We start from the raw sequence: 25283 nt of genomic DNA, 5'->3' as shown, positions 1-25283 counted from the left end.
TGCGCCCTTGCATCCCAGCATGCATCACGCCGCCCGCCCCCGCTGCTTCCGCCCCCTCGCATCCCAGCATGCCCCGCGCCTTCCCCCCCCCCCCCCCCCCCGCCACGGCCTTCAGGGTAGCTCCTGTGTGCTGCCTGAGAAGCTGCTTCTGATTCCCGGGCCGGGGTCTGGAGCCCGGAGCGCCCACTACCCGGCAGCCCCCTGGCTCCTGGGGGCTAAAGGACCGTCTGGCTGAGCACGCCGCGGAGCCCTGGATAGCACCGAGCAGGCGCAACGAGAGACGGCAGGGGGCGGGGCGGGGGGGGGGTCCCTCAGCGCCCGGAAGCACGTGGTCCTGCGAGGCCGCGTGTCCAGGAAGTGGCTGCCGCTGCCCCGTTACGGTGCTTGCCGCGATCAGAGCCGTGAAAACGGGCAGCCATGGGGGGCTTGGAGAAGAAGAAGGTACGGAGGAGCAGGAGGAAGCGCGGAGGTGTCGGGGAAACGGGGGACCCGAGCTGAGGGGAGAGAGGGTAGAGGCCAGAGAAGGGAAAGGGTCAGGATGTGGGGGGGATGGAGGAGGGGGTCCTGGGGGCAGGGGACACGGTGGCGAGGAGGGGGCGAGGATCGATGAGGGCTGGGTTTGGGGGAGTTGCCTAGAGGTCAGGGAGAGTGTGGGTGCAGCTGGCGGGGGGCAGGAAGGGCGACTCTCGGAGGATGGACGTCCCCGGGGTGCGGAGGTGGGGACGGCAGAAGCACACAAGGCCGGAGGAAGGATGCGCGAATTCAGGGGGACATGGGGGTCGTCCAGCGGGGTCCGTCGGGACCTTCCGGACGTTCCCAAAATAGCAGACTTGGAATTTAAAAAGCCGGTTTCAGATAACAGTCCTGCTTTGTGTTACTTTCATGGCTTTGGGCAAGTTCCTTAACGTTGGTGGTCCTAGTTTCCTCATTTTTCCTCATGAGATCAACGTACTTTGCAATCTCTCGGGTTTCTAGATTGACGATACTGTGAGCTACCTTCGTATCCATTTAATTTCCGTGAGAGGAAGCCTACCTTAATGCATAGAGCACTGGACTTGAAAGGCTGGAAGATCCAGGTTCAAATGCTGCCTCAGATACTTATTAGCTTTGTGACCTTGGGTATCTCAGCCTCAGTTTCCTCACCTGTAAAATGAGGGGTTTGGGGCTTGGAGGCTTCTTTGAACCCATCCAGTTCCAGATTCCTGATCTTGTGGTCCCCTTAGCTCGTTGATTCCGTCAGTAGATATTTAAACGCCTACTGTACCTGGGGGTTGTAGATTCAGGTGCTCTCCAAGGTAAGGTCCTTTCGTGGGGCTTCAACCGAACTACTTCAGCTGAGCTCCAGCTCTGCATTGATGGGATTGGATTTGTGCCTCTCAGGCCTGGTGCTGGTCTCCAGAATGGTCATCGTGTAGAAGAGCAGTTTGCCAGGCCTCAGAGGAGTAATGAAGGGAAGTTCATAGGTCATAACTCTAGGTCCATAAGGACCGTCCAGCCCCCTGTTTTACAGAGGAAACTCAAGCCCAGGTTGTGATGAGACTTGCTTAAAGCCACACTAGCAGCAGAGCTGGGATTTGGACCTCACCCTCTCTAGTTGTCTTTAAGTGGAGAACTCTTTCTTAGAACATTTGGAGATTTTTGTGCTGATCCAGGCTGGCCTGGGAGCCCCCTGAGAGTCTGTGGCCTGTTGTGCTAGGGTGATGCTTTTGCCTAGCACAGATAGGAGGGCAGCTGACGGATCTGGGTACCAAAGAGTTGGCTAGTACGCCCAAAGATACTCTTTTGAAAGAAGTTGTTGCTAACAAAAAAAATCTTATTTTTTACCCCACACGAAAAGTATGAGAGGGGGTCTGCAACCAACTACATCACCAGAAACAAAGCCAGGAAGAAACTACAGCTGAGCCTTGCTGATTTCAGGTGAGAACTGGGCCAGGCCATTGGCTACAGGCTGGACGATAGGCCTATCTGTTTGAGTGGGAAGTGACCGTTGCAGGGATGAGTGAAATGCACTGTTGACCCCAAAGCATCTCCTTAATCTCCCCTCCTTTCTCAGCTGCTAATGAGCATTAGGGTGGCTCTCCTTTTCTTCTCCCAAGAGGTGGTTCGGGGTGGGGGGGGGGAGGCCTGCAGGCCAGAGCCCTTGTGACTAGCCGAGCTCTGGCTCTGGCCCTGGCCCTCAGCTTGCTCGTCTGTATGACAAGAGGGGATCAGTCAGGGCTGGAAAGGACATGAGGGGCCCTCATTCTACTGATGAGGAAACTGAGGTGAGGAGGGAAGAGGTGGCTCGATGACTGCCTCAGTTTCCTCATGTGTAAAATGGGGACAATTGTAGCAGCTGCCTCCTAGGGAAGGATCAAATGAGATGTTATTTGTCAAGAAATTTGCGAACCTCAGAATCTTCTTTAAAAGAGCTGTTGTTACATTATGTGAGCCTGGATTTGAACCCAGGTCCCCCGGCTTCAAACCTCTTGGTCTTTGCACCCATCACCCTGCTCCCCTTGCAGCACTGACACTCTGTGAGTCTGACCACCCTTTGGGGCTTCACGAAGGGTCCCTTCCAGCTCTGAGCTCTGTCTCATTCATAATCCCAGTGAATTGCTGGTAATAATGACTCCATTTCCATGGTGTTTCACGGGTAATGGACCCTTTCCCTGACTCTTTAATTGTGATGCCAGCTGAAATCTGTCCAGCGGACTGCTGCTGGTTGATCTTCGTGGCCTCCATTGGGAGGTAGGGAGTGGGAGGATTCTTGTCCCTGGCATAGGGCCTGTGCTTTCCCTATTTGTCCTCCAGTGCTGCGGGTCGGGGCCTTCTGTGTACTTGGGGTGGAGGAGTGCCCAGGGGCTCACTCCCTGCCTGGTTCAGAGGTAGCTCTCGAACCCAGGCCTTCCTGGCCCCCAGGCTGACTCTCCTGGCTGCCATGCTGGCTGGCTTATTCCCACCTTGTAGATTGGAAGTTCTGTGGCTAGTGAGCGGGAGAGCTGGGACCGGACCTGGGATTCGTTCTGGGCTGTGATGGTGCCCAGCTGTGGCGGGGGCAGGGTACCTGAGCCGTGCCCGTGTTGAGGATTGACCAAGGGCACCGCGGGGAGCCAGCGCTGATCTCCCTGGGTGGGTTTGCTTCTGTTTCAGACGCCTGTGTATCCTGAAGGGCATTTACCCCCACGAACCCAAACATAAGAAGAAGGTGAACAAGGGCTCCACGGCTGCCAGGACCTTTTACCTGCTCAAGGACATCAAATTTCTTCTGCATGAGCCCATTGTTAACAAGTTCCGGGCCTACAAGGTCAGGTTTGCATCGGATTAAGCGCCCGCTGCGTGCTCTGGTGTCTGCCTCTGCATGGTGCTTGGCTGGAGGAGGCCGTCCCCCCTGCTGAGCCGCAAGCTTCTCCAGGGCAGGGCCTGTCTCTTCCCTCTCTTTGAACCCCTGGGGTTTGGCGCAGGGCCTGGCAGGAGTTGGCCCTCCGTAAATGCTTCTTGGCTTGCCTTGGGAGGGGGGGTTAGAGGCCACGGCAAAGAAGATGATGGCCCTCCTCAGTCTATGGGACAGATGAGGTGTGGGTTCAGGAAGGCATAGGGAGGCACAGTAGGGTAGTACTCTCCACCAGGGGTTCTCTGGGATGGGAGAGCCTGGGTGCGAATCCTGCCTCAAATAGGAGCTCCTGGACAAATCACCTAGATCTATAGAGCCTCAGTTTCCTCCTCTGTAAAATGCAGTCTTTTCCTCCTAGGTGGCTCTGGCCCCCTCCTCACAGGAATTCCTGCAGGTGTAAAAGATGGGGGTTTAGGGTTAGGAAGATTTTTCTGGTTGGGGGGGGGAGACAGACAGACCCACACGCACACGCGCACACACACACACATATACACATACATGAGAGAAACAGAGAGAGGGAAGGTGCAAATCCTGCCTTTGCTTCTCTCTAACCTTGAGCAAGTGACTATCCCCACCCTATCCCATCAGTTTTCCTGTCTGTAGATGAAAGGAGTTGGGCCAGATCAGACCTTCTTAATCTGGGGTCTTTGCTCTGACACCCCCTCCCAGCCCTGACACCCCCTGTTCTGAGGCCCCTCCCAGCCCCGACACCCCCTGTCCTGAGGCCCTCCCAGCCCTGACACCCCCTGTCCCGAGGCCCCTCCCAGCCCGACATCCTCTGTTCTGAGGCCCCTCCCAGCCCCGACATCCCCTGTTCTGAGGCCCTCCCAGCCCCGACATCCCCTGTCCTGAGGCCCCTCCCAGCCCTGAGGCCCCTCCCAGCCCCGACATCCCCTGTCCTGAGGCCCCTCCCAGCCCTGACATCCCCTGTTCTGAGGCCCCTCCCAGCTCTGACATCCCCTGTTCTAAGGCCCTCCCAGCCATGACATCTCCCCATATGTATTCTGGGGCCCTTTAAGGATGCCTGAGCCCCTCAGGTCCCCTGTTCAGGACCACAGCAGTATGTTATATGTGACTTGATTTGCTTATGTAATGACTACATTGGGTGTATAAAGGCCTACAATAATTGAGGGGGAATGTTTTCCCCTCACCCTTTTCCCCACTGGGGAGGGGGCTGTAGGGGTCCGAGAGATACAAAACATGTTCTCTCCAGGTGTCCTTCCCCTGGTTTTCCCTCCCTTCCCGTCTCCCCTTGTTTGTCCCTGCTGGAGCAGGCGATCAGCAGACACTTAACACCATTGGTTCAGAGGCCTGGGGGAGGGCCCTCCAGAAGCTTCTGCTCCTCTGATAGTGAGCCAGCATGCCAGGGCCAGGGGGAGAAGCTAATGCTCCTAAGGGTCCCGTGGATGCCCTTGGACCTCATTCTTGCCCATCTGTAAAAGGGGGGCTGTAAAATCAGGTTTCTTCAGCCCCTAAAGATGCTGTGATGCTGGCCTGGCCTGCTGCGTCCTGGCAAGATATTTGCCGAAGTCCTGTAAAAATGTGCAGGCGAACAGTGGCCCCGTCAGGCCTTAAGCCAGAAAGATTCTTGTCCACCAGCATGCTGGAAGCTTCTCTAGGCCCCCTTCCCCCGAGCTCACATGCATGCACCCATCAGGGGATAGAAGAGATTAGAAACCTGGGACAGCCTGAGAAACGTCTCTGGAAGTAGAGAATTGGGCCTCAGGGGGTGGCTGCCCGTTGGGGAATGGCCAAACAGCTTGTGGCTTGGGATGTCATGGGTGGCTGACCAGAAGCAGAGGGAAACCGGCCAGGGGGTGAGGAGCCGGGAGGCGGCCTTCCGGGACCTGGGTGCATCCAAGGTGCTCCGTTACACGACTTGTGACACGCTTCAATGTTTTTCACTTTAATTGGGGGGGCGGTGGGGAAAGGGAGGGGATAACAAGACCAAGGCAGAGGGAGAGCCATTGTCGTCTTTTTAAAAGTCCAGCGTGGGGGCGGCGAGGTGGCACAGTGGATAGAGCACCGGCCCTGGAGTCAGGAGGACCTGAGTTCAGATCCGGCCCCAGACCAAACACTTCATATTTACTAGCTGTGTGGTGTGACCCTGGGCAAGTCACTTAACCCCATTGCCTACCCCCTCCCCAAATTTAAATTAAAAGTCCAGAACAGCAGAAAAGTGTGAAGAAGGAAGCACCGTGTGAGAGAGAAGCCTGTCAGAGTCCGTGCCTCCTTTTCTAAAAGCACAGCGTGGGATGGAGTCGCCGCCGCCTCCTTTGTGCTGGGCCGCATCTGGGGAGCCTTTGTGAAAGGCATCTCTGGGTCTCCCCTTTCGCAGGTGTTTGTCAGGAAGCTCCGGAAGGCCTATGGAAAGAGTGAGTGGAATACAGTGGAGCGGCTCAAGGACAACAAGCCCGTTTACAAGCTTGACCACATCATCAAGGAGAGGTGAGCCCACCCGCCTCGGTTGTCCCCAGGAGGCCCGCCTGGGCACTGGCACATGCTTTATCGTTCAGTTGTGCCTGACTCTCGGTGACCCCATTTGGGGTTTTCTTGGCAGAGACATTGGAGTGGTTTGCTATTTCCTTCTCTGGCTCATTTTACAGATGAGGAAACTGAGGCAACCAGGGTGAAGTGACTTTCCCAGGGTCACACAGTCTGTCTGAGGCAGGATTTGGACTCAGGATGATGAGTCTTCCCGACTCCTGGCTGGGCTCTGTGCACTGTGGCACCCCCTAGCTGCCCTGGTCTTTCCTCCTGGGGAAACAGTCGGTTAGAGTATCCTTAACCTGGGTGGCCTTGGCTGAGACAAAAGGTTTTGGTCCCTTGGTGCCCCTTTCTGGCCTGGCGCTTCCATAAAGCAAAGGTGTCAGGTGATGCCCCAGAGGCCCCTCCCTGGGGCGCTGCCCTCAGCCTGACCCGGCCTGGCTGGGCGAGGGCCGAGGGACAAGGGCCCAGGGCCCAGGTCCTGTGCTCTGCTCATCCCTCTCCTCCCGCCTCCCTGCCCTGGCGGCTCCCAGGTATCCCACCTTCATCGATGCCCTGCGAGACCTGGACGACGCCCTGTCCATGTGTTTTCTGTTCTCTACCTTCCCCCGCACTGGAAAGTGCCATGTTCAGACCATCCAGCTGTGCCGGAGGCTCACCGTGGAGTTCCTCAACTACATTGTCGCCTCCCGGGCTCTGCGCAAGGTGAGCCCTGAGACCCCGGTGCTGGGCACCCTCCCCACTGCCCCGGCCTTGCACCCTCCCACTGCCCCCAGCCCTGCACCCTCCCACTACTGCCTGTTCTCTGCCCTCTCAGCCCTGCACCCTCCCACTGCCCCCAGCCCTACTCCCTCCCACTGCCCCCTGTTCCCTGCCCTCTCAGCCCTGCGCCCTCCCTCTGCCCCCAGCCCTGCTCCCTCCCACTGCCTCCTGTTCCCTGCCCTCTCAGCCCTGTGCCATCCCACTGCCCCCAGCCCTGCTCCCTCCCACTGCCCCCTGTTCCCTGCCCTCTCAGCCCTGTGCCATCCCACTGCCCCCAGCCCTGCGCCCTCCCACTGCCCATATTCCCTTAGCCCTGTTCTCTCTCCCTCTCCCCTCCTCCCCTTTCCCCACCACTGCTCCCTCCCTCCCTCCTTCTCCCCATTGCTCCCATCTCCTTACCTGCCCTTCCCCGCAGGTCTTCCTGTCCATCAAAGGGATTTACTACCAGGCCGAGGTGCTGGGCCAGCCCATCGTGTGGATCACTCCCTATGCCTTTTCCCACAACGTGAGTCAGTCCGCTCCTGCTGGGCACCTGATTAGAGGCTGAAGGCCTGGGTTCAGGTCCTCTTTTTGATCTTGGGCGAGTCCCTCGGGGATGATTATTTGTCTCCTGTTCCTCTCTATTTCCTGACTCCTCCCTTTGAGCAGCATCAGGGGAGAAGCCAGAGCCTCGGTCTTCCCCCTCCCCTCACAGCAGACTCCAGATCCACCTGTAAACACTGAGGTGGGCTGGCAGTGGCCCTGCCGTCTCTGCCATCCCCAGCCCTGTGCGGCCTTCCCTCTCACCCTGCGGTGTTCCTCAGCCTGCAGGGGCTGGGCTAGGGTGGAGGGGGAGGGGACCCAGGCTCTGTTTCCTGGGGGAGCCTGTCTTCCTGACAGCAGGAGACACACTCTCCCCCACACTCTCGGAGGCTCAGCTGCTTCCTTTGTGCAGCCTTCTCTGGCCGCTGAATAGGGAGCCGGTGAAAGGGGCTGGAGACGATAGAGCCACAGGTGGAGCTGCTGGCAGCCTCGCATTCTGTGCTTGTCCCTCCCCTTTCTGCCTTCATCCCCGGAGCTCTCCCTGCCCCCTCTTCCCTTGTCTCAGGTCCTCGGTGGGCAGGCTGCTTGGACTTTGTTGTTTGTGGTGGTCTGTGCTTTAAAGCCCATCCCAGCCCACCCATCCATGGCCTCTCTGCGGTGCTGTCACTGTCCCACCCATCCCCACATCAGGGGATCTGTGACCTCTGCACTGGGAGCAGATCTTTCTCATCCTGTGCCCAGGCTGGGCCTGCTAGTGGTTTGGGGACCCCGTGTCCTCCCTTGTTCTTCCTGTGTGACCACCCTGCCCTCTCCTGGGCCCCAGGCTCACCCTTCTCCCGGACCACAGTCCTGGAAGAGGCCCAGGGGGCGAGGTTCCACATGCCCACCTGTGCCCAAAGACAGTGCTCCCCAGGCCCAGCTGAGGTAGGCCTGGGGCTCCTGGCTCTATGCCTGTTCATATTCCTTCACTCTTGGCTCCCCCAGCATCCGACCGATGTGGACTACCGAGTCATGGCCACCTTCACCGAGTTCTACACCACTCTCCTGGGCTTCGTCAACTTCCGCCTCTACCAGACGCTCAACCTTCAGTATCCCCCCAAGGTAAAGTGCCTTCCCTGCAGAAGCCCAGAAACAGGCTGCAAGGCCTTGGCACGGCCGAGACATCCACGTCATTGGAACGCAGACCGTGTTTCATCCTGGTCCTCTTGCTGGGGCAGGGGACTGTGAGGGCCTGCCTAACCTGGTGTGAAGAGCACAGGTGTCCTGCTCCTTTTCTCACCCATGGCCTCGTCTTCCAGCTCGAGGAGCCCAAACACAAAGACACCAGAGATGGGGACGATGAGGCCTACGCCATGGACTCCGAGAGCTCCCTGGAGGTGAGGCCTGGGGACACATGGCTGCTCAGCATTGGTTTCAGCTGGCCCAAGCGCCCGAGGGCCTGGGGTCTGGCACCTTGGCACCAGAGGGGCAGGTCCTTTCCTCTATCTGAAGCCTGGGCTTCTGTCTTCTCTAGCCTGCAAGTGCCCCAAGCTGTGGGGAGGTAGAGCCTGCTGGGTTGAGGGGAAAGTGACCTGCTTTACTGGCCTAGCGTCCCCTCCTCCTCTTGGCTTTCAGGCATCTGGCCAGGTCTTACTGAGTTACTTCGGTTATTTTTCTCCAGAAACTGTCAGCTTTGAGTGCAAGCCTGGCTCGTGTGATGGTGCCCGTCACAGAGGAGGAGGCAGAGATGGACGAATTCCCTGCTGATGGGGTAAGAGGGGGCTCTATTTGGGTTTAGGTAGGACGGGAGGGGATTCTTTCCATTTTACAGATGAGGCTGTGACAGCTTTAGGATAACAACCATGAAGTGGTGATTTGGCCCCAAATCTTCCCACTAAAAGCCAGTGCCCCTCTACTGGAGAGGGGGAGTGTCCGCGTTGCCCATCCCTCCTGTGCCCACCTTGACTCAGGATCCAGAGGTAGCAAGACCACTGCCTCCGGAGACCCTGGGGACAGCTGGGCCTCAGCGGCCTCGTCCTTCCTGTGTCTGCAGGAGAACGTGGAGCAGGAGCAGGTTCTGAGGAAGGAGCGGGAGGCCCAGGAGAGGCACAAGAGACTGTTTGAGGGGCTGAAGTTCTTCCTCAACAGGGAGGTCCCTCGGGAGGCCTTGGCCTTCATCATCAGGTCAGTGTCATCAGTGACGGTGCATTTGTGTATCTGTGTGAGTGAGTGTTGTATGTTTGTGTGTGACTGCTTTTGTGTGTCTGTATATGTGAGTGTTGTACATGTGTGTGTGTGACTGTGTGTACGTGTGTCTGTGTGTGTGACGTGGGAGGCCACCAGAAGGCGCCTACTCTTGTGCACACTACCCGTTGGGGGCAGGCCTCAGGCAGGAGCCCGCCCCCGCCTCTGCCCCTGCTGTTCTGTGGATCACCCAGACTTAGGAACATAATGGAAATGCTGTTCGTAGAGCGTGTCGTGTTTGGAGGTCCAGTTGTTAGACCCTCTGCGGCACCCGTTCTCTGCGTCCTGGTGTCCCCTAGTCGGTGCTCCTCCCCCTGGCATCCGCCTCATCCAGCCCCCTCCCCTCCCTGCGCAGGAGCTTCGGGGGGGAAGTGTCCTGGGACAGATCTCTGTGCATCGGGGCCACATATGATGAGAAGGAACCTTCCATCACCCATCAGATCGTGGACCGGCCCATGCAGCTCGCCCCCGTCATTGGCAGGTGAGTCCTCACCGTCCTCTGGCCTTGTCGGACCCTCGCCTCCCTCCTGCCCTCGCCCCAGCCTGGACCAGCCCAAGCCCTCGTCTTTCCTGCCCCTTCCAGGTGCTACGTCCAGCCCCAGTGGGTGTTTGACTCAGTCAACGCCCGACTCCGGCTGCCGGTGGCAGACTACTTCCCTGGGGTGCTTCTGCCCCCGCACCTCTCCCCTTTTGTGACCGAGAAGGAAGGGGACTACGTGCCCCCCGAGAAGCTGAAGCTGCTGGCCCTGCAGCGGGGTGAGACCCCAGGTAACTCACCCGTCCCCATCCCCTGGCAGCACGTGGGAGGGGAGGCTGTGACCGTGGGTCGCACAAGCCACTTTCTTTCTCTAGGCCTCAGTTTGCCTGTCTGTAAGATGAAAGGTTTGGATCAGGTGGTGATCTGGTGAAGTGAGGGGACTTGACTTTCCTCCAAAGGTGGCAGGAACCCCCTGGTGAAGGGGTAGAGGGGCAGTGCTGGGGGGTAAAGTGGGGCTATCCTGGGGTGGGTGGGGGGAGAGCAGGGAGCCTGGGGTCAGGGCCCTGCTGCAGCACGTTGTGATGTGTTTCCTGTAGGAAATGCGACTGAGTCAGAGGATGAGGAGGAGGAATCTGAAGAGGAAGGTGAGGAGGACGAGGGAGAAGGTGGTGAGGAAGAGGAGGAGGAGGAGGAAGGTTCGGAGAAGGAAGATGAGGCCAAGCTGAAGGTGATGGAAGAGCAGAGGACTCAGGGAAAGGTACTGGTGCCCGCCCTCCTTGGGCAGCTTCCACCGTGCTGGGGTGGAAGCATCTCGAGGGCACCTCGGGCACCTCCCACTGCCTTGGGGAGACCCAGCTGTGCTGCAGCAGGCTGGAGGAGTGAGCTGCTGTTCTCATGGCCCGGCCTTGCTGCTGGTGGCAGCTTCTGGGGCCCGCTGGCCTTGGGGTCAGGGGGCCTGGGATTAGATGCTGTGTCTGCCGCTGACTCCTCATGTAACCTGGAGTGAAGACCTCTGACTCCTTGGCTTTAAAACGGCCATGAGAGACCCTGCCGTGGGGTTGCGTGCATCAGAGGCAACAGAGAGTGGGGCAAGGATGTCTCCCTGGGGGCATCTGGGTGGCACAGTGGGAAGAGCACTGGCCCTGGAGTCAGGAGGACCCCGAGTTCAAATCTGGCCTCAGACACATGACACTTACTAGCTGTTTGACTCTGGGCAAGTCACTTAACCCCATTGCCTGGCCAAAAAAAAAAAAAAAAGAATGCCTCCCTGGACACTGGCCACCCCCACCCTCATCCAGGGAGTCCAGGCTCCTCCTCGTAGACAGATGGAGCCATTGCTTTGATGACCAGTTGGGTGGCCCTGGGGATGTCTCTTAATGCTTTTTGCCTCAGTTTCCTCCCATGTAAAATGGGCATGATAGCAGCCCCTGCCCTGCAGGGTTGTGAGAATCAGAAGAGGGCTTAGCCCAGCGCCTGGCGTGGCTCCTTCGTTCTCCACTCCTCCCTCATCCTGTGGGCGGAGGTCACTGAGATGCTTTGCTCTCCCCAGAAGCCACAGGTGACCGTGGGTGCCTTGGACAGGAGGCGCCAGCTGCCCCAGGAGGAGGAGAATGAGGCCAAAAGGCTGGCCATCATGACCATGAGGAAGAGGGAGAAGTACCTCTATGACAAGATCATGTATGGCAAGCGGCGGAAAGTGCGTGAGGTGAGCTGGCCCTGACCCCCACCCCACCTGGAAGCCTGCTCCTGGCTCCTCTGATTTCTTGGGTCTTTTCAAAAGGAAAATCTCTTTTTTATGGAAATAGCAGTTTTGTGAAGTACAAATGACTAGAATGAGGGGTTTGAATTAAGTGATCTTTGAGGCCCCTCCCAGCCCTGCCATCCCCTGTCCTCAGGGCCCTCCCAGTTCTGACATCCCCTGTTCTAAGACTGAGTCTGCAGTATACATGAACCTTTCTCTCTCTCAGGCAAACAAACTGGCCCAGAAGAGAAAGGCCCACGATGAGGCCATGAAGGCCGAGAAGAAGAAGAAGAAGAAGGCGGCTCAGGCCTGAGCCCGCCCTGCCTGAGACCCTGCCCTGGAACACTGCTGCTTCTGGGCCCGACCCTGCCCAGGGACTTCTCTCCTAGTGCTCAGCCTTGGACTCTCTGGCCGGGGCTTCCCAGGGGATCCCTCCCCCAGTGCTGGGCCCTGCCAGGCTCTCAGCCTTTGCTGGTGCCCCATCCGTGTTCCCAGACATGGACTTCGGTGGGGAGGATCCCGGCTGCGCCTCGTAGCCGAGGCAGGCAGATGGAAGGCCCAGGGGCCCCGAGGAGGCCACCGGTAGGGTGGCCGTCCATGTGTGTGTGGGCCTGCCCTGGACACAGCCTAAGTCTCCAGGCCTCCCTGCCTTCTGCCATCTGTACAGATAGGACTCGCCAGTGCTTACTTTATATCTGGGGAAAATGTTTCCAAATAAATTTGTGGACTGACGCAGCCGCTGCGCCTTCTACCCTGGAGCCTTCCTGCTTCTGGAGAGGACCCCGAGGGGCCTCCGCAGCATGCTGAGTGACGTTGCTTCCTGGCCAGGCAGTCTTGGAATGCTGGGACATACAAGGTTCCATCCTTGCCCCCATGGAGCTAACATGATTAAAGCACCTACTCTGTGCCATCCGCTTTACAAAGATTTCCTCATGATATTTTACAGATGAGGAAACTGAGTCAAGCAGAGGGGAAGCAACTTGCCCAGGATCACCTAGCTAGTCAGTGTCTGAGGCAGGATTTGAACTCGGGGCTTCCTGACTCTAGGCCCTGGGCTCTGCACTGTGGTTCCCTCTGGTGGCCTCTAGGTGCTTGCAGTCCAAGGAGCTGATGCTGAGCTGTGGGAAGGATACAGGTATCCCGAGAAGTATAATGGGAGGTGGGGTGAGGAGGTAGCGGGGGCAGGGAAGGTTTCCCGGCGAGAGCTGCCTGTTGAGCTAAGTGAGGGGTGAGGAAGGAATGGGCCCCGCAGAGCTGTAGACCGAGGAAGCTGTCCCCAGCCTCAGGGCTGAAGGTTGGAGTGTTTGTGTAGGGCCCTAGCCCACCGATGGTGCCGGGCAGCACATTGTGCAGGCCTGTGTGACGTCCTCTACGTTGAATCCTTTGGGCCATGTGCCTGCGGGCAGCTTTGCAGAGGGATTTGCCCAAAGCCGGCCTGCGAGCAAGTAAACAGAAGGCCCTAGCAGAGGAAGCCAGGCAAGGGCAAAGACTGGGGGAAGCCTGCTCTGCTGTAGAGATTCTCCTGGAAGCTGTGTGAAGGAAGGACTGACAGGAATAGCCTGGCCTCTGAGACCCGAGCCGGAGGGGACCCCCGGGGTCCAGGGGAGGAAGCTGAGGCCTGGGAAGGGACTTGGCCCAGATGGGGGTGGGAGTGGAGCTGGTTAGGAGGCGCTCGGAGTAGCAGGCCTGGTGCAGGTGGGGCCCAAGAGGAGAGGACTGGTGGAGAGATGCGGTTTGGAACCTGAGAAGACAGAGGCCGCCGCAGAGCCCAGTCCCTTCCCAGCTCAGGCCTCACTTCCTCCCGCAGGAGGCAGACGTTGGCAGGAGGATCGGTTCACCTTGGCACTGGTGTCTTGTGTGTCTTCCTTTGTTCTGCAGTCAGTCATCCCACTATCAGATTCCCTCTGCTCCATCACCCTGCATGGAGCCTGCAGAGGAAGGCAGCGCGGTCCCCACAAGCATTAAGCGGCTGCTCTGAGTTAGGTGCTGGGGATATACCGTATGCATCCAAAAGTCTGCAGAATAAATATGAGGTAGTCAGGGCAGAGGGCCCCCAACAGTCGGCCTCGGGAAAGGCTTTGTGGGACAGGGAGAATGGGGCTTGGGGAAAGGCCCAGGAGGTGTGGGCAAAAGATGGAGTAAGGGAAGCGGGTGGCATCATGTTGCCAGACTGCAGCAGGCAGGAAGGGGATGATGGGCCGGGAGTGCCAGGGAGAGGAGATAGCATTATCCTGGAAGCAGCTGCATGAGGATTGGGAAGAGGTTGGATGTGAAGGTGGCAGTGGCAAGGTTTGGCTTCCACCGATGAGGTATCAGTGGACGCGAGAGAGTGAGAAGTCAAGTCGAGGGTAATGCCACTTGGGAGACTGGAAAGGTGATGGCTGCTTTGACAGAAATAGAGAATTCTGGAAAATGGAGGGTTTGGGATGGGGAAGATGAGGCCGCTAGGTGGTGCCATAGTGCGTAGATAGAGCCTCGGTCCTGGAAGACTGCTCTTCCTGAGTCCAAATCCGGCCTCAGACACTAGCTGTTTGACCTTGGGCAAGTCACTTCACCCTGTTTGCCTCAATTTCCTCATCTGTAAAATGAACTAGAGAAGGAAATGGCAAAGCACTCCAGCGTCCCTGCCAAGAAAACCCCGAATGGGGTCACCAGACGCAGCTGAATAAAGATAAAAAGCCCTGTTTTGGACATACTGAGTTGTTTAACATCCAATTGGTGATGTGAGACTGAAAATCGGGGATGGGGGCTGGACAGGTCACTCTTGATGGGCATAATCCAGGGCTGAAGTTTGGTGAAGGGCTGAGATTGGTGGTGAGCACGGGAGTGTGGGCAGACTCAGCTAACGCTAGGGCGGCGTTTGGAAGAGAAGAAAGAAAAGGATTGAGGCACAGAGGGATTGAGGGTCGAGGTGAGGACGAGGAGTAGGTCTGGGAGGGATGAGGCTGGGGGGGGCAGGAGGTTATGGTCAGGCTGAGGGACGTCGGTGATGCTGACTGATGGAAGCGGTGAGATCCAAGGCAGGGCCATTCCTGTGGGCGGCTGATGGGGAACAAAACCGGTCACGAGACCTATGACGCTGAGGAATTGGGAGGTTAGGATTTGGAGGGAGCACGCCTGTGGAGTATGGGAACGAGTGAGGCGTTTGGTAAGCTCTTCCTCTGGGCTAAGAGCCAGTGATACGTCAATAGGAACGGACAGCCCCTGCCCGCATTCTTGTGTGGGGGACAACGTGTGGAAGGTCCTGGCAGAGTCAGAGGCGAAGGTCCCCTGGTGCTTAGGGGCCAGCAGCAAAGTGATGGTGATGCCTCTTCCACGGCATCTCCACCCATCAAGTCCTAGTGTTTTAAGCATTTGACAGCACCGAGGAGGTGAGTGGTCTGGGACTTCAGCAGCTGTGACCGGGGACCCGCAGGAGCTAATCAGGCTGCCATTCCCCAGGGGACGTTGAAGGTTCCCCACCCCCTATGGGGGCTCCAAGAGAGGAAGACGGGAAGCAAGGTGCTGAGCTCATTGGCAGAGGAGGGAGAACGACGGCTGTGTTCTACAGTCATGGGCGTTGGGATCTGGTGGAAAATTTCAACAGTGTGAACATCGAAGGAAGAAATGATGATGGCAGAGGGGGAGTCCAGGAGTAGAAGGGGAGATTCAAGAGTATTCGGACCCTCTGTCTAGGACCAGCGGGTTGTGGGTGTGAATAGTCATCAGTCAGCCGGGCGTGAAAACAAAAGCAGTCCCTGCCCTCAAGGAGCTTACATTCTAACGAGGGAAAGAAGTGGGTTTGTAGGAGATTGCTACAACGCAGATTAAAAAATGGGGGCAGCTAGGTGGTGCAGTGGATAGAGCCCTGGGCCTGGAGACAGGAAGACCCGAGTTCACATCTGTCTGGGCGAGCCTGGACAAGACACACTGCCCCTGCCTCAGTTTCCTCCTCTGTAAAATGGGGATATGAATAGCCCCTCCCTCCCAGGGTTGTTGCGAGGATTAAATGAGATGACAATTGTAAAGTGCTTAGCACAGTGCCAGGCACATGGTAAACCTGATATAAATGTTTACTCTTATTATTCTTATGACATTCTGAGAGGGGAAGGCATTAACAGCTAGCAGAGCAGGGAAAGGCCTCCAGGTGAGATTTGAGCTGAGCCCTGATAGTAGCCTGGGGAACAGAGTGGGAGAAGCCAGGAGGGATTCCAGGTACAGGGAACAGCTGGTAGGGAGATAGCATCTCACATTGAAGGAAGAAACTGCCAAAAAAAAAAAAAAGCTGGATTGGGGGTTGAGGGGAGGGGAGTAAAAAGATTGCAAAGGTGGGCAGGGGCCGGGGTCTGAGCAGCGCTCTGGAGTGGGTGGTGGTGGAGTGGGGAGGAGAGAACAGGAGATGGGATTTGAGGAGAGTCTAGACGGGGGCTGCCCATCTCCACACGGACTGCACTCTCTGCTGGTGAACCCTCGCCCATCTCTCCAGCCCCCTGACTCTTCAGTCCCTCCGTCTTAGCTACACCCAGAGACAGCCGCATCCTTGATTTTGCCACTGTCCACAAATGATCCACCTTGTGGAGCCTGACCTCCAGAATCCCTTCACCCAGTCGTAATCCTTTATCTGAGGCAGGATGAGCTCGTATCCTAATGTTTCTTAGCAGCTACAGAACAACCATTCACTTTAGCTACCTGTGTGATAAATGGTCTGCAGAACATTGCAATCGAGAGGCATGACGGCGAGCCAGAGACGTGTTCTAAGACGTCCAATAGTATCCAGATGATTATAATATCATGTAATTGTAATAAAGCACTGCAATGTTTGCATTACGAAGAAACGTGAGATGCGCGATGCAGAGGCATCTCCGCTCCGAATGTTCATGAGCCCAGCCTGTGGTAGCGCCTTCCCAGCCCGTATTGTCTGATCAGCCACGGTTGGACACACTGGGCCTTGACCGAGACGTGGTGAGGTCATTTTGGAACGCCAACCACCAACGGCCAATGTTTGCAAAGCTATTGACAGATACTATCTCATCTGAACCTCGTGGCAACCCTTAGGGGTAGGTTCTGCTATCCCCACTTTACAGAGGGGAAGCTCAAGGCTAGAGAGATTAGTGACACGTGTGGGGTCATAGAGCTAGTGTAATAACACGGAGGGGCGGCTAGGTGGCGCCATAGTGAGTAGAGCATGGGTCCTGGAATCGGCAAGCCCTAAATTCAATCTAGCCTCAGATACTTCCTAGCTGTCTGACCCTGGGTAAGTCCCTTCACCCTGTTTGCCTCAGTTTCCTCATCTGTAAAATGAGCTGAAGAAGGAAGCGGCAGACTACTCCAGTATCTGTTCCAAGAAAAAAAAAATAACACTGCAGAGAGCTGGGCACAACTGGAAAAAAATGATAACACTGATCCATAAACATTTAAGAGCAGCATTTAAAATCGATGGCGCCCTGTGGAATACTCCAAACTAGGTTCGATGGCCAGCCTTCAAGTCATGGAGGTCTATGGAAGACATCAAAACCACGTGGTTAGCAGGACATCCCCGTGCTCCGGTCTGCTGCTAGAGGTGTGTGAAGGATGAGCTTACATCTCAATCCTCTTATTCGGTTACACCAAACCAAACCCAAAAACAATAGCAGGGATTTTCTCTACCATTTAACCACCCTTGGAACCTTAAATAGGAAAGAATGATATAGCCGGATGGCGACTTATCCCACAATGTCCTCTCTGGAAGCCACTGAAAGTGAGATGGGAAGAATGCGGTCATCATAGTTGTAAGAGGTAACAGTGCTTCAGGGCTTGCAAAAGTACACTGCCTCTGTGATCCCCACGACACCCTTGAAAGGTAGGACCTACAAATAATAGCGTCCCCTTTTTACAGATGAGGAAACTGAGGCCCATAGCAGTTAAGCTTAGCCTACCTGGTCTTATCTCACTGTCTTCCTCTCCTTAATAAAGCCATTAGCGGGCAGCAGCCCGGTGGAGAAAGCCAGCCAGCATCTCTTGGCGAGGATCTGCGGCCAAGCCGTATCACATCTACCTTCGCATCTCTCCTCTATGTAACTTTTCTTCTTTAAGGCAGCTGACACCGTGGTGGCAGGCCCTCATCACCTCACTTCTGGACTATTGCAATAGCCTTTTAAAAATAAATCTTACTTTTTCCACAATTGCATGTAAAAACAATTTTTAACATTCACTGTTTTTTTAAGTTTTGAGTTCAAATTCTCTCCCTCCCTCTGTCCTGTCTCGCCTGTCCTGGACGGTAAGCAACACGATCTAGGTTACGCAGGTGCAATCATGTAAAACACGTCCGTGGTAGTCATTTTGTGGAAGAAAACTCACACAAAAAGAAGGGGACAATGACGGTAGCCTTCTAATTGGCCTCCCTGGGGAGTGAGGTCTTTCCTAATAGAATCGCCTTGAGGGAAGGTTTATGGATTGCCTCTCTCTGTGTCGCTAGGCCCAGGGTTTATCCCACTACATTCACATTAATTAATCACATTATCACATTAGCACGTAATAGGAGCTTAAGCCGTGCCTGATTCTGGTTCCCCTCAAAGGTCTGGCAGAGATTACACGCCCCATTTGACAGAGGAAGCCAACAGGCAGTGACCCAGTGGAGACCTCAGTTTGGGTCTCCTATGACATTATGACCCAAGGTTCTCTGACCTACCCATGCTGGAGAAGGATTTCCTTGGGAGAACTCTATGGACAAAATTGGTACAGCCTTGGCGTGAGAGTTCCAATCCTGCCTCAGACACCCTCTGTAATGGCTCTGGACAAGTTTAGCTTGGCGTCAGGAAGGCCTGAATTCAAATCCTGTCTCAGATACTTACTAGCTTTGTGACCCTGGGTAAGTCACTTAACCTCTCTGCCTCAGCTGCTTCATCTGCAAAACAGGCATGTGTAAAATTAAGGGATCAGACTAGGTGGTCTTTGAGGAGCCCTCTAGCCCTTCACATAGGAGTCCTAAATTGGTGGTGTCATCATGAGACAGGGTCGAGGGTGAGAATGACTTTTGGGCAGAGGACCGAACAATTATTAAGTGCTTACTGTGTGCAAAGCATTGTGCTAAGTTTTGCCTGAACAAATCGAAACCAAGATGGTCCCTGCTCCAAAGGAGCCCCCAGTCTAGGAGGGAGAGCACATATATGGATGGGATGGGGTAGCCTGATGAGGTCTTGGAGGATAGGAACGAGGGCGGCCCTTCCATCCATCCGCCTGGGATGCCCTGGACCTTAGCGGAATCACAGGTCATTCTGGCCCCCAAACGTGATCCGAGCCGTCTTTCCTGCCAGAGGACTGAGCAGTTTAGAGGCTTCCACCCCCCACCTTTCCCCTGTCCCCGTCACAACTTCAGGGTAAGGACAACTCCACCTCTCCGCCTGCAGGGCAGAATGAATGAAGTCACTCACGCGAGGGGTACCCAGGACTGTGACTCTGGCCTCCTTCCTCGCAGTTCCCTACAGCCCTCTGACCCTGCGGCCACCCCAGAACCACGAGGGCCGGCCCGCAAGCCTATCGGAAGGAGAAGAGCCCCGCCCCCGGCCTTCTTCGCCGGTGCTGACCCTGAATTTTCCCCATTCCAGAATGGCTCAGCTATGCCGGGGGCGTCTGCTCTCTGACGTGGCCCAAGGCAGGGGCTTTTGTGCCAGTCCGCAGCTGCCCTGGCGCTCCTTGTAATCCGGGGCAAGCTTTCTTCCTTGCTGGGGACCCTCTGTCTTCTGGGCTGGGCCATGAGATGCCTGGGGGCGGAGGGCTGGCACCGAAGGCAGGATGGCGGCGTTGCCCCTGCTTTAAGGCACGGCCACCCCGCCAGCCCCTCACTGTCTTTGGAAGGAGGAAGGGCAGCTGGGGACGTCTGGGGCCCTCAGTGCCGGGTTCGGCCCTCTCCTCCTTGGAGACCAGTGGGCTGAGGCTCTTGAGTCCCAGGCAGAGGTTTGATGGTCACACAATAGCCCCATTCTACAGACAAGTAGCTGGGCCTCGAGGGGTGGAGTCTAGGGGAAGGGGGGGTTGCTGCTCACAGGGTCTTCCGTGTCATGCCCGTCTCTGGGGAATGAAGGAAACAAAGGAGGTAATTGGACGGGGCTGAGATCAGGGTTGGTCTTAGGGGCGAGGGGTGGCATTTAATGCCCTGGAAGCCCACCCTGTAGCTTAAGTCCTTTGTGGGCCACGGGGCCGATCCTCAGCCCTGGAATCCCAAATGAGGCAGGCCTGTCAAACTGATGGGGAAGGTCAGTAGGATCCTGGGGTCATGTTAGCCGGAATCTTTATTCCTCATTCCCAAGCAGCCTGTGCCATGAACGGGCTATGAAGTGGGGAGAGAGGCCTTGGAAATCATCCAGGCTCTCCCCTTCATTCAACCACTGAGGAGACTGAGACCCAGTGAGGGGAGGAAGCTCAGCCAGAGTCACACAGTGAATTGGGGCAAGGCTGACCTTGAAGTCCAGCGGCCCAATTCCCAGCCTCTCTTTGCCCTATGCACCACCCTGGCCAGCTGCCCCAGGAGCTGGGCTGGGCGGCCCTAAGAAGCCCTCCCTTTCACAAGGGATGCTTTGGGGGCTCATCCTGGCTGGCTCCAGATTCCGGGGGCCTGGAGCAGGCGGAGTCCTGCGCAGACAATGGCCCTGTTGCTGGGGCAGCCGCAGCTGGGAGACAAATGGGCCTGTTGTTTGGGGACCCTCCAGCCCCGGCCCAGAGGTGAATGGTTTCTCTGTGCCTCCCGCCTGGCCCCTGCAGTTCCCAGGAGTGGGAGGGGAGGGAGCCAGGGGCCGGGGGCTGGGCCTTGTCATTGGCTAAGGGAGCCAGGCAGGGAGGGTGGGACCAGGCAGGAAACCTGGCCCTGCACCGGTACCGCACAGGAGGACTTGTGGGCACAGGCATTGGGGGGGTTGGCCCAGGAGGGCCAGTGATCGGGGCCTGGGGGCCCAAGTGTCCATGCAGGGGCAGGACAGAGCAGTGTCCCCAGACCAGTGCTGGACAGGTGTGGGGAGCCCCCAGGGCCCTGGAAAGGACACGGAGGCGCCACCAGGGACCTACCCAGGGGAACTCAGGAGAGAAAGGTATGTACCTAAGTCCTGGCAGGCTGGTGGGATCAGGGGAACTCCCTGTTGGGCTGGGGCACCCTAATTAATGGTGGTTTAGAAGATCCTGGCTCTAGTGCCAGAATGAATCCAGCGTTCCCTTTACAACTCAGCAAACTGCAAACCAGAGAGGGAAAGGGACTCAGCCCAGGTCACGCAGGCAGGACACAGAAGTCTTCTGGCCCCACATCCAGCATGGGCATGCTGCACTTTCTGTGACTTCTGCTGGCAGCCTGCAGGATCCCACAAGAGGCCCTCTGCCTGCCTCAGTTTCCCCCTTGCTCAAATGGTGATGACAAAACTCCCTCTGCTCAGCTAAAAAAGCTATACTGATGAGGGGAATGAGAGGAGTAAATATGCTTTGAGATCCTCCTGCTGGAGATGTCAGAAGAAGGGAGAAAAGAAAGAAACGCGGGTGTGAGGAAGGCAGTGGGGGTTGTGTGCCTGAAGACCCGCATCTATTCCCACAGCCTCCTCAGGGGCTCAGGAGGACCCTATGTGGGCTGAGGGCTGGGGGCAGCCTTTGAGAACTACCTCCTTTTCCCTTTTCCCCCTCCCTGGAATCTATCTGAAGAAATAAAGCTCCTGAGCCTCGGGGGCTGGTAAGGCAAGTTATGTTAATGATTAATCCGGCTTGGGACAGAATCAACAAAAGTCTGCCTCACGGGCGTGCTGGCACTTTGAAGGGGGCCTGGGGACCCAGCCGTAGCAGGCTCTCGGCATCACGTCCCTCCTCCATGTGCCCAGGAGCACCTGAGAAGGGAATAGCATCCCAGCGGGTCCACCTTTTACAGAAAAGGAAACTGAGGCCCTTCACCTGAAATGATTTGCCCAAGGGATCACAGGTAGCAAGCCTCAGCAGGGAGGACTGGAGCCTAGTTCCTCTGGCTGAAGATAAAGTTTTTATCTGAACAGGGATCCCGGAATGGGGTAAGGCGTTGGGCTAGGCCAAAGACCTGGGGAGAAGGGAAGGATGCCTCGGGCTCCCTTCCCTGTTGGAAGCCTCCATCCTCTGGGAGGGTGCATGTAGGCAGGGCTCGGAGTACAGGGAATGAGATCAGCACAGGTGGGAAGCTTGTGATCCGATAGGGGGTCAAGGGAGGGTTTTCTCCTCTCTCCTTGAATTGGGGCTATATGTACAGTGGTTATGGGTGTGTGTGTGTGTGTGTGTGTGTGTGTGTGGTAGGGAGCAGAGAGTGGTCTATAGGCCCAGACAAGGCGTCATAACTGCAAGGGACTCTGGAGGAGTCTGTGGCCCAGATGACCATACGGATGGTCAGCCAGAGGAGGAATCCTTTGGCCCAAGTGAGTCCCTATTTCTCTTGGAATCTGTCGATGGGGGCCGGTGAGGAGGGTCACACATTGAGGACTCCCATCCCCTTGGTGTGCCTGCACGGTTTGCACCTCCCCCTCTTCCTCACCCCTCCGGCCTTATCCAAAGCGCATTCCCAGGCTGTCTCATGTGGTCCTGAGGACACACTTGGGATAAAAAGAGAAGAAAATCACTTTCTCTCAGATCGATGTCTTGACAATGACTGAGGGAAGGTCACAAGTTAATGGTTATCAAGGTATTGGAATCCTGGTCTCCTGACTCAGCTCCTCCTGCTGCCCCCCCCCCCTCCTGGGGCAGTTCAAGGATGTAACCGACACCACCCCAGTGGGGAGCCTGACACCAGATCTCTCCCTTGCCCGCTGGATTCTGGGCTTCCTCTGTGGCAGGTGCCCGAGGCATCCATCCATGCAGGGCGGAGAAGCAGCAGCCAGTGGGGGTGGGGAGGGATGGACTGTGCTCCTGGGTCCTAGAAGGTCTGGTGTGGAAGGAGACAGAGAAAATGCTGGAACTCGTGATATTCTAAGAAAGCAAAAGGTTAGAACTGGAGGGACCTTGAACTTTGGGCTCTAGAAGGTCAGAGCTCTGGGTGATCTTAGAACACAGGACACAGAATGTCAGCACCAGAAGGAAACTGAGAGCACAGAATGTGAGAGCTTCAAGGAACCTTAGAAAAGAATGTCTGAACTGGGAAAGGGCTGAGAACAGGGGATGTCAGGGATGGGAGGGCCCTTAGAACACGGACTGTCAGAGCTGGGAGGGCCCTTAGAACAGGGACTGTCAGAGCTGGGAGGGCCCTTAGAACAGGGACTGTCAGAGCTGGGAGGGCCCTTAGAACACGGACTGTCAGAGCTGGGAGGGGCCTTAGAACAGGGACTGTCAGAGCTGGGAGGGCCCTTAGAACAGGGACTGTCAGAGCTGGGAGGGCCCTTAGAACAGGGACTGTCAGAGCTGGGAGGGGCCTTAGAACAGGGGTTGTCAGGACTGGGAGGGGCCTCAGAATAAGGGATGTCAGAGGTAAAAGTGACCTCTGAACATATAATGTCAGAGGAGGCCTTGGAAATCATCTGCTCTAATCACCTCATTTTCCTACTTGGAAGCCCAGGTCTCCTAGTTCCCAGGCCATGGGTCCTCGTCCCCTCTTCCACTTGAATTCCTTGGGCCCTGGGTCTGCTCCTGCCTCCCTCGGGGTCCCTCTCTGGTTCCCCTGGCCTGAGCCCCCGCTCCACCTCATTTTCAGGGATGCGACAGGGGGCGCCTTTACCTGAACCCCCTGCGGGGGTCTTTCTGGGAGGACCAGGAGACTGAGCTCCTTTACTGCCTCAGCCCCAGGGGGCTAGGTGTGACTCCTAGTTACCAGTTCCTAGAACTGGACCTAGCTCCCTGGGGCCCTGAAAGCAGGAAGCATATGGTATGTTGGGAAACACTTCTATTAAGAGAAAGGCTGGCCTTTTTAAAACCTATTTTTTTATTTTTAAGGTATTGATTTTTAGTTTTCAACGCTCACTTCCATAAGATTTTGAGTTTTAAATTTCCTCCCCTCCCATTTCTCCCCCCACCTGGAGACGGCATACAATCCAATATAGGCTCTACAAATACACTCATGTTAAGCATAGTTTCCCATTAGTCATGATGAAAAGAACGACTAGAACTAACGGGAGGAACCCCGAGAATGAAGCAATTAAAAAAAAAAAACAAACAAGAAAAAGGAGAGCAAACAGTCTGCTTCCATCTGCATTCAGACTCCCTAGCTCTTTCTCTGGGTGTGGACAGCATGTTCCCTTATGAGTCTTTCGGAGATGTTTTAGATCGTTGCATTGCTGAGAAGGGCCAAGGCTATCGAAGTCAGTCATCGCACAGTGTGGCTGTCACTGCGTGCACCGTTCTCCTGTACAACGTCCTGCTCACTTCACTGTATCACTTCATGTCAGTGAAAGGCTGGCCTTGTAAAAGCAGAGAAGGGGGTCTACGGGCCTCCTTCCTCCTCACACCCACCCCTCCCTGCTGCCGCTTGGAAGACGAGGAGAACAGGTTCCCAAGGGTGCTCATAGAATGTCAGAGTGGAGAACGCTGGATTGCTAGTCGGAGGACTTGGGTTTGACTCTCTGGCACTTACTACCTCCCCTTGTGACCCTCTCTGAGCCTCTGTTTCTTCCTTCCTAATCGATCAGTCAGTCAACCAGCATTAAGGGCCTACTATATGTCAGGCACTGCACTAGACAATGAAGACATTGGCCTCAAGGTGTTTACACTCTTCTGGGAGAGACCAGTTCTCCTACAAGTTGCATACAGGCTCCCTTTCTTCCCTCTTCGTGGGGCCTGCTCATCAGCTGGCCCTCCAGGTGGGAGCCCAAACAAAGTCCATGCACAAAGTCAGATTCAGCGGCTGAGTGTGACAGGCGGATTCCCTGCCAGCTCTCCTTCTTTTAACATCACATTAAGAATCTGAAGGCAGTGTTTCAGAAAGATAAAGTGGCAGCACTTGTAGACTGTATTAGGGGCCAGGAGCCTTTTTTTTTTTTTAAGTCCTGTAGGCAATAGAGAGCCATGGAGGATTTTTGGGCAGCGGAGTGATACGGTGGAGTCAATGTCTTTCAGAAGTAGCTTGGGCAGCTGCTTAAAGCATGGATCGGAATGAGGAGGCTGGAGGCAGGAGAGAGGGGAGGTGCAGGACTAGGCTGTGTGAATGGGGAGGAGGAGCGAGTTGGAAGAGAATTCTGCCCTGGAGATGACAGATTTCACACTTTCAGAGCTGGCAGGGACCTCAAAGCTTGTCGGATCCATCTCCTCCATTTTATGCATGAGAAACCGAGGCCAGAGAGGGGTAGGCACTGGCCCAAGGTCACACAGCCAGTGAGCCCCGGGAGCTGGGCTTGGGAAGGACTTGGGGAATAATTGGAGTCAGGGAGAAAGGAGAGTCAGAGGCAGCTCAAGGATTTCCAGCTCAGCAGTTTTTCCGTCTCCCTATTGGATTTTAGTTGAGATCTTGACTCTCAGTCTCTGTGGGTAGAACTTCTGGGGTGATTTGGCTGTAGGGAGCAACTGGACGAGATTGTCTGATGCCGGTGAGTTTGGGGTTCAGGAGTTGGCCGGACAGGCAGGGACGTGCGCCCCTTCCTGTGGAGCCCCTGTCATCCCCTCCACCCACTCTTCCACACCCACCCACACACACAGAGAGACCTTTGGGGGCCAGGCACCACCCTGTCCTCCCTCCTCTTGGCTGGGCACACCATCCCTCCGGGGATCGCTGGCTGTCACAGCTAAGGTGCCCTTGGCCAAAGGACTTCCCGGGACTCTGAGGGCAGTGA

The 25283-nt window shown here is 56.2% G+C and overlaps 1 protein-coding gene across 2 annotated transcripts; it reads left to right on the top strand.

Annotated features, from left to right (window-relative positions):
* The first annotated feature begins 109 nt into the window (after nucleotides 1–109).
* PES1 (pescadillo ribosomal biogenesis factor 1) lies at nucleotides 110–12321 on the top strand. 2 transcript variants are annotated; one of them, XM_020996569.2, is made up of 15 exons: nucleotides 112–441; nucleotides 1838–1917; nucleotides 3133–3286; nucleotides 5712–5821; nucleotides 6394–6565; nucleotides 7038–7127; nucleotides 8129–8245; nucleotides 8443–8520; nucleotides 8805–8894; nucleotides 9177–9307; nucleotides 9723–9848; nucleotides 9951–10135; nucleotides 10442–10602; nucleotides 11395–11550; nucleotides 11813–12321. In XM_020996569.2, exons 1-15 carry the CDS (start codon nucleotides 418–420, stop codon nucleotides 11897–11899), a joined length of 1761 nt encoding a protein of 586 aa, XP_020852228.1. In that variant the 5' UTR covers nucleotides 112–417; the 3' UTR covers nucleotides 11900–12321. The 2 variants fall into 2 exon arrangements, with proteins under 2 accessions (XP_078010542.1, XP_020852228.1); XM_078154416.1 differs by lacking the exons at nucleotides 10442–10602; nucleotides 11395–11550; nucleotides 11813–12321 and adding an exon at nucleotides 10220–10353 and having other exon boundaries at nucleotides 110–441.
* Nucleotides 12322–25283: the final 12962 nt, after the last annotated feature.

Source organism: Phascolarctos cinereus, unplaced genomic scaffold, assembly GCF_003287225.1.
Source record: "Phascolarctos cinereus isolate Bilbo 61053 unplaced genomic scaffold, phaCin_HiC Scaffold_4;HRSCAF=312, whole genome shotgun sequence".
Classification (NCBI taxonomy): domain Eukaryota; kingdom Metazoa; phylum Chordata; class Mammalia; order Diprotodontia; family Phascolarctidae; genus Phascolarctos; species Phascolarctos cinereus.
This window is presented reverse-complemented; position numbering and strand designations above follow the sequence as displayed.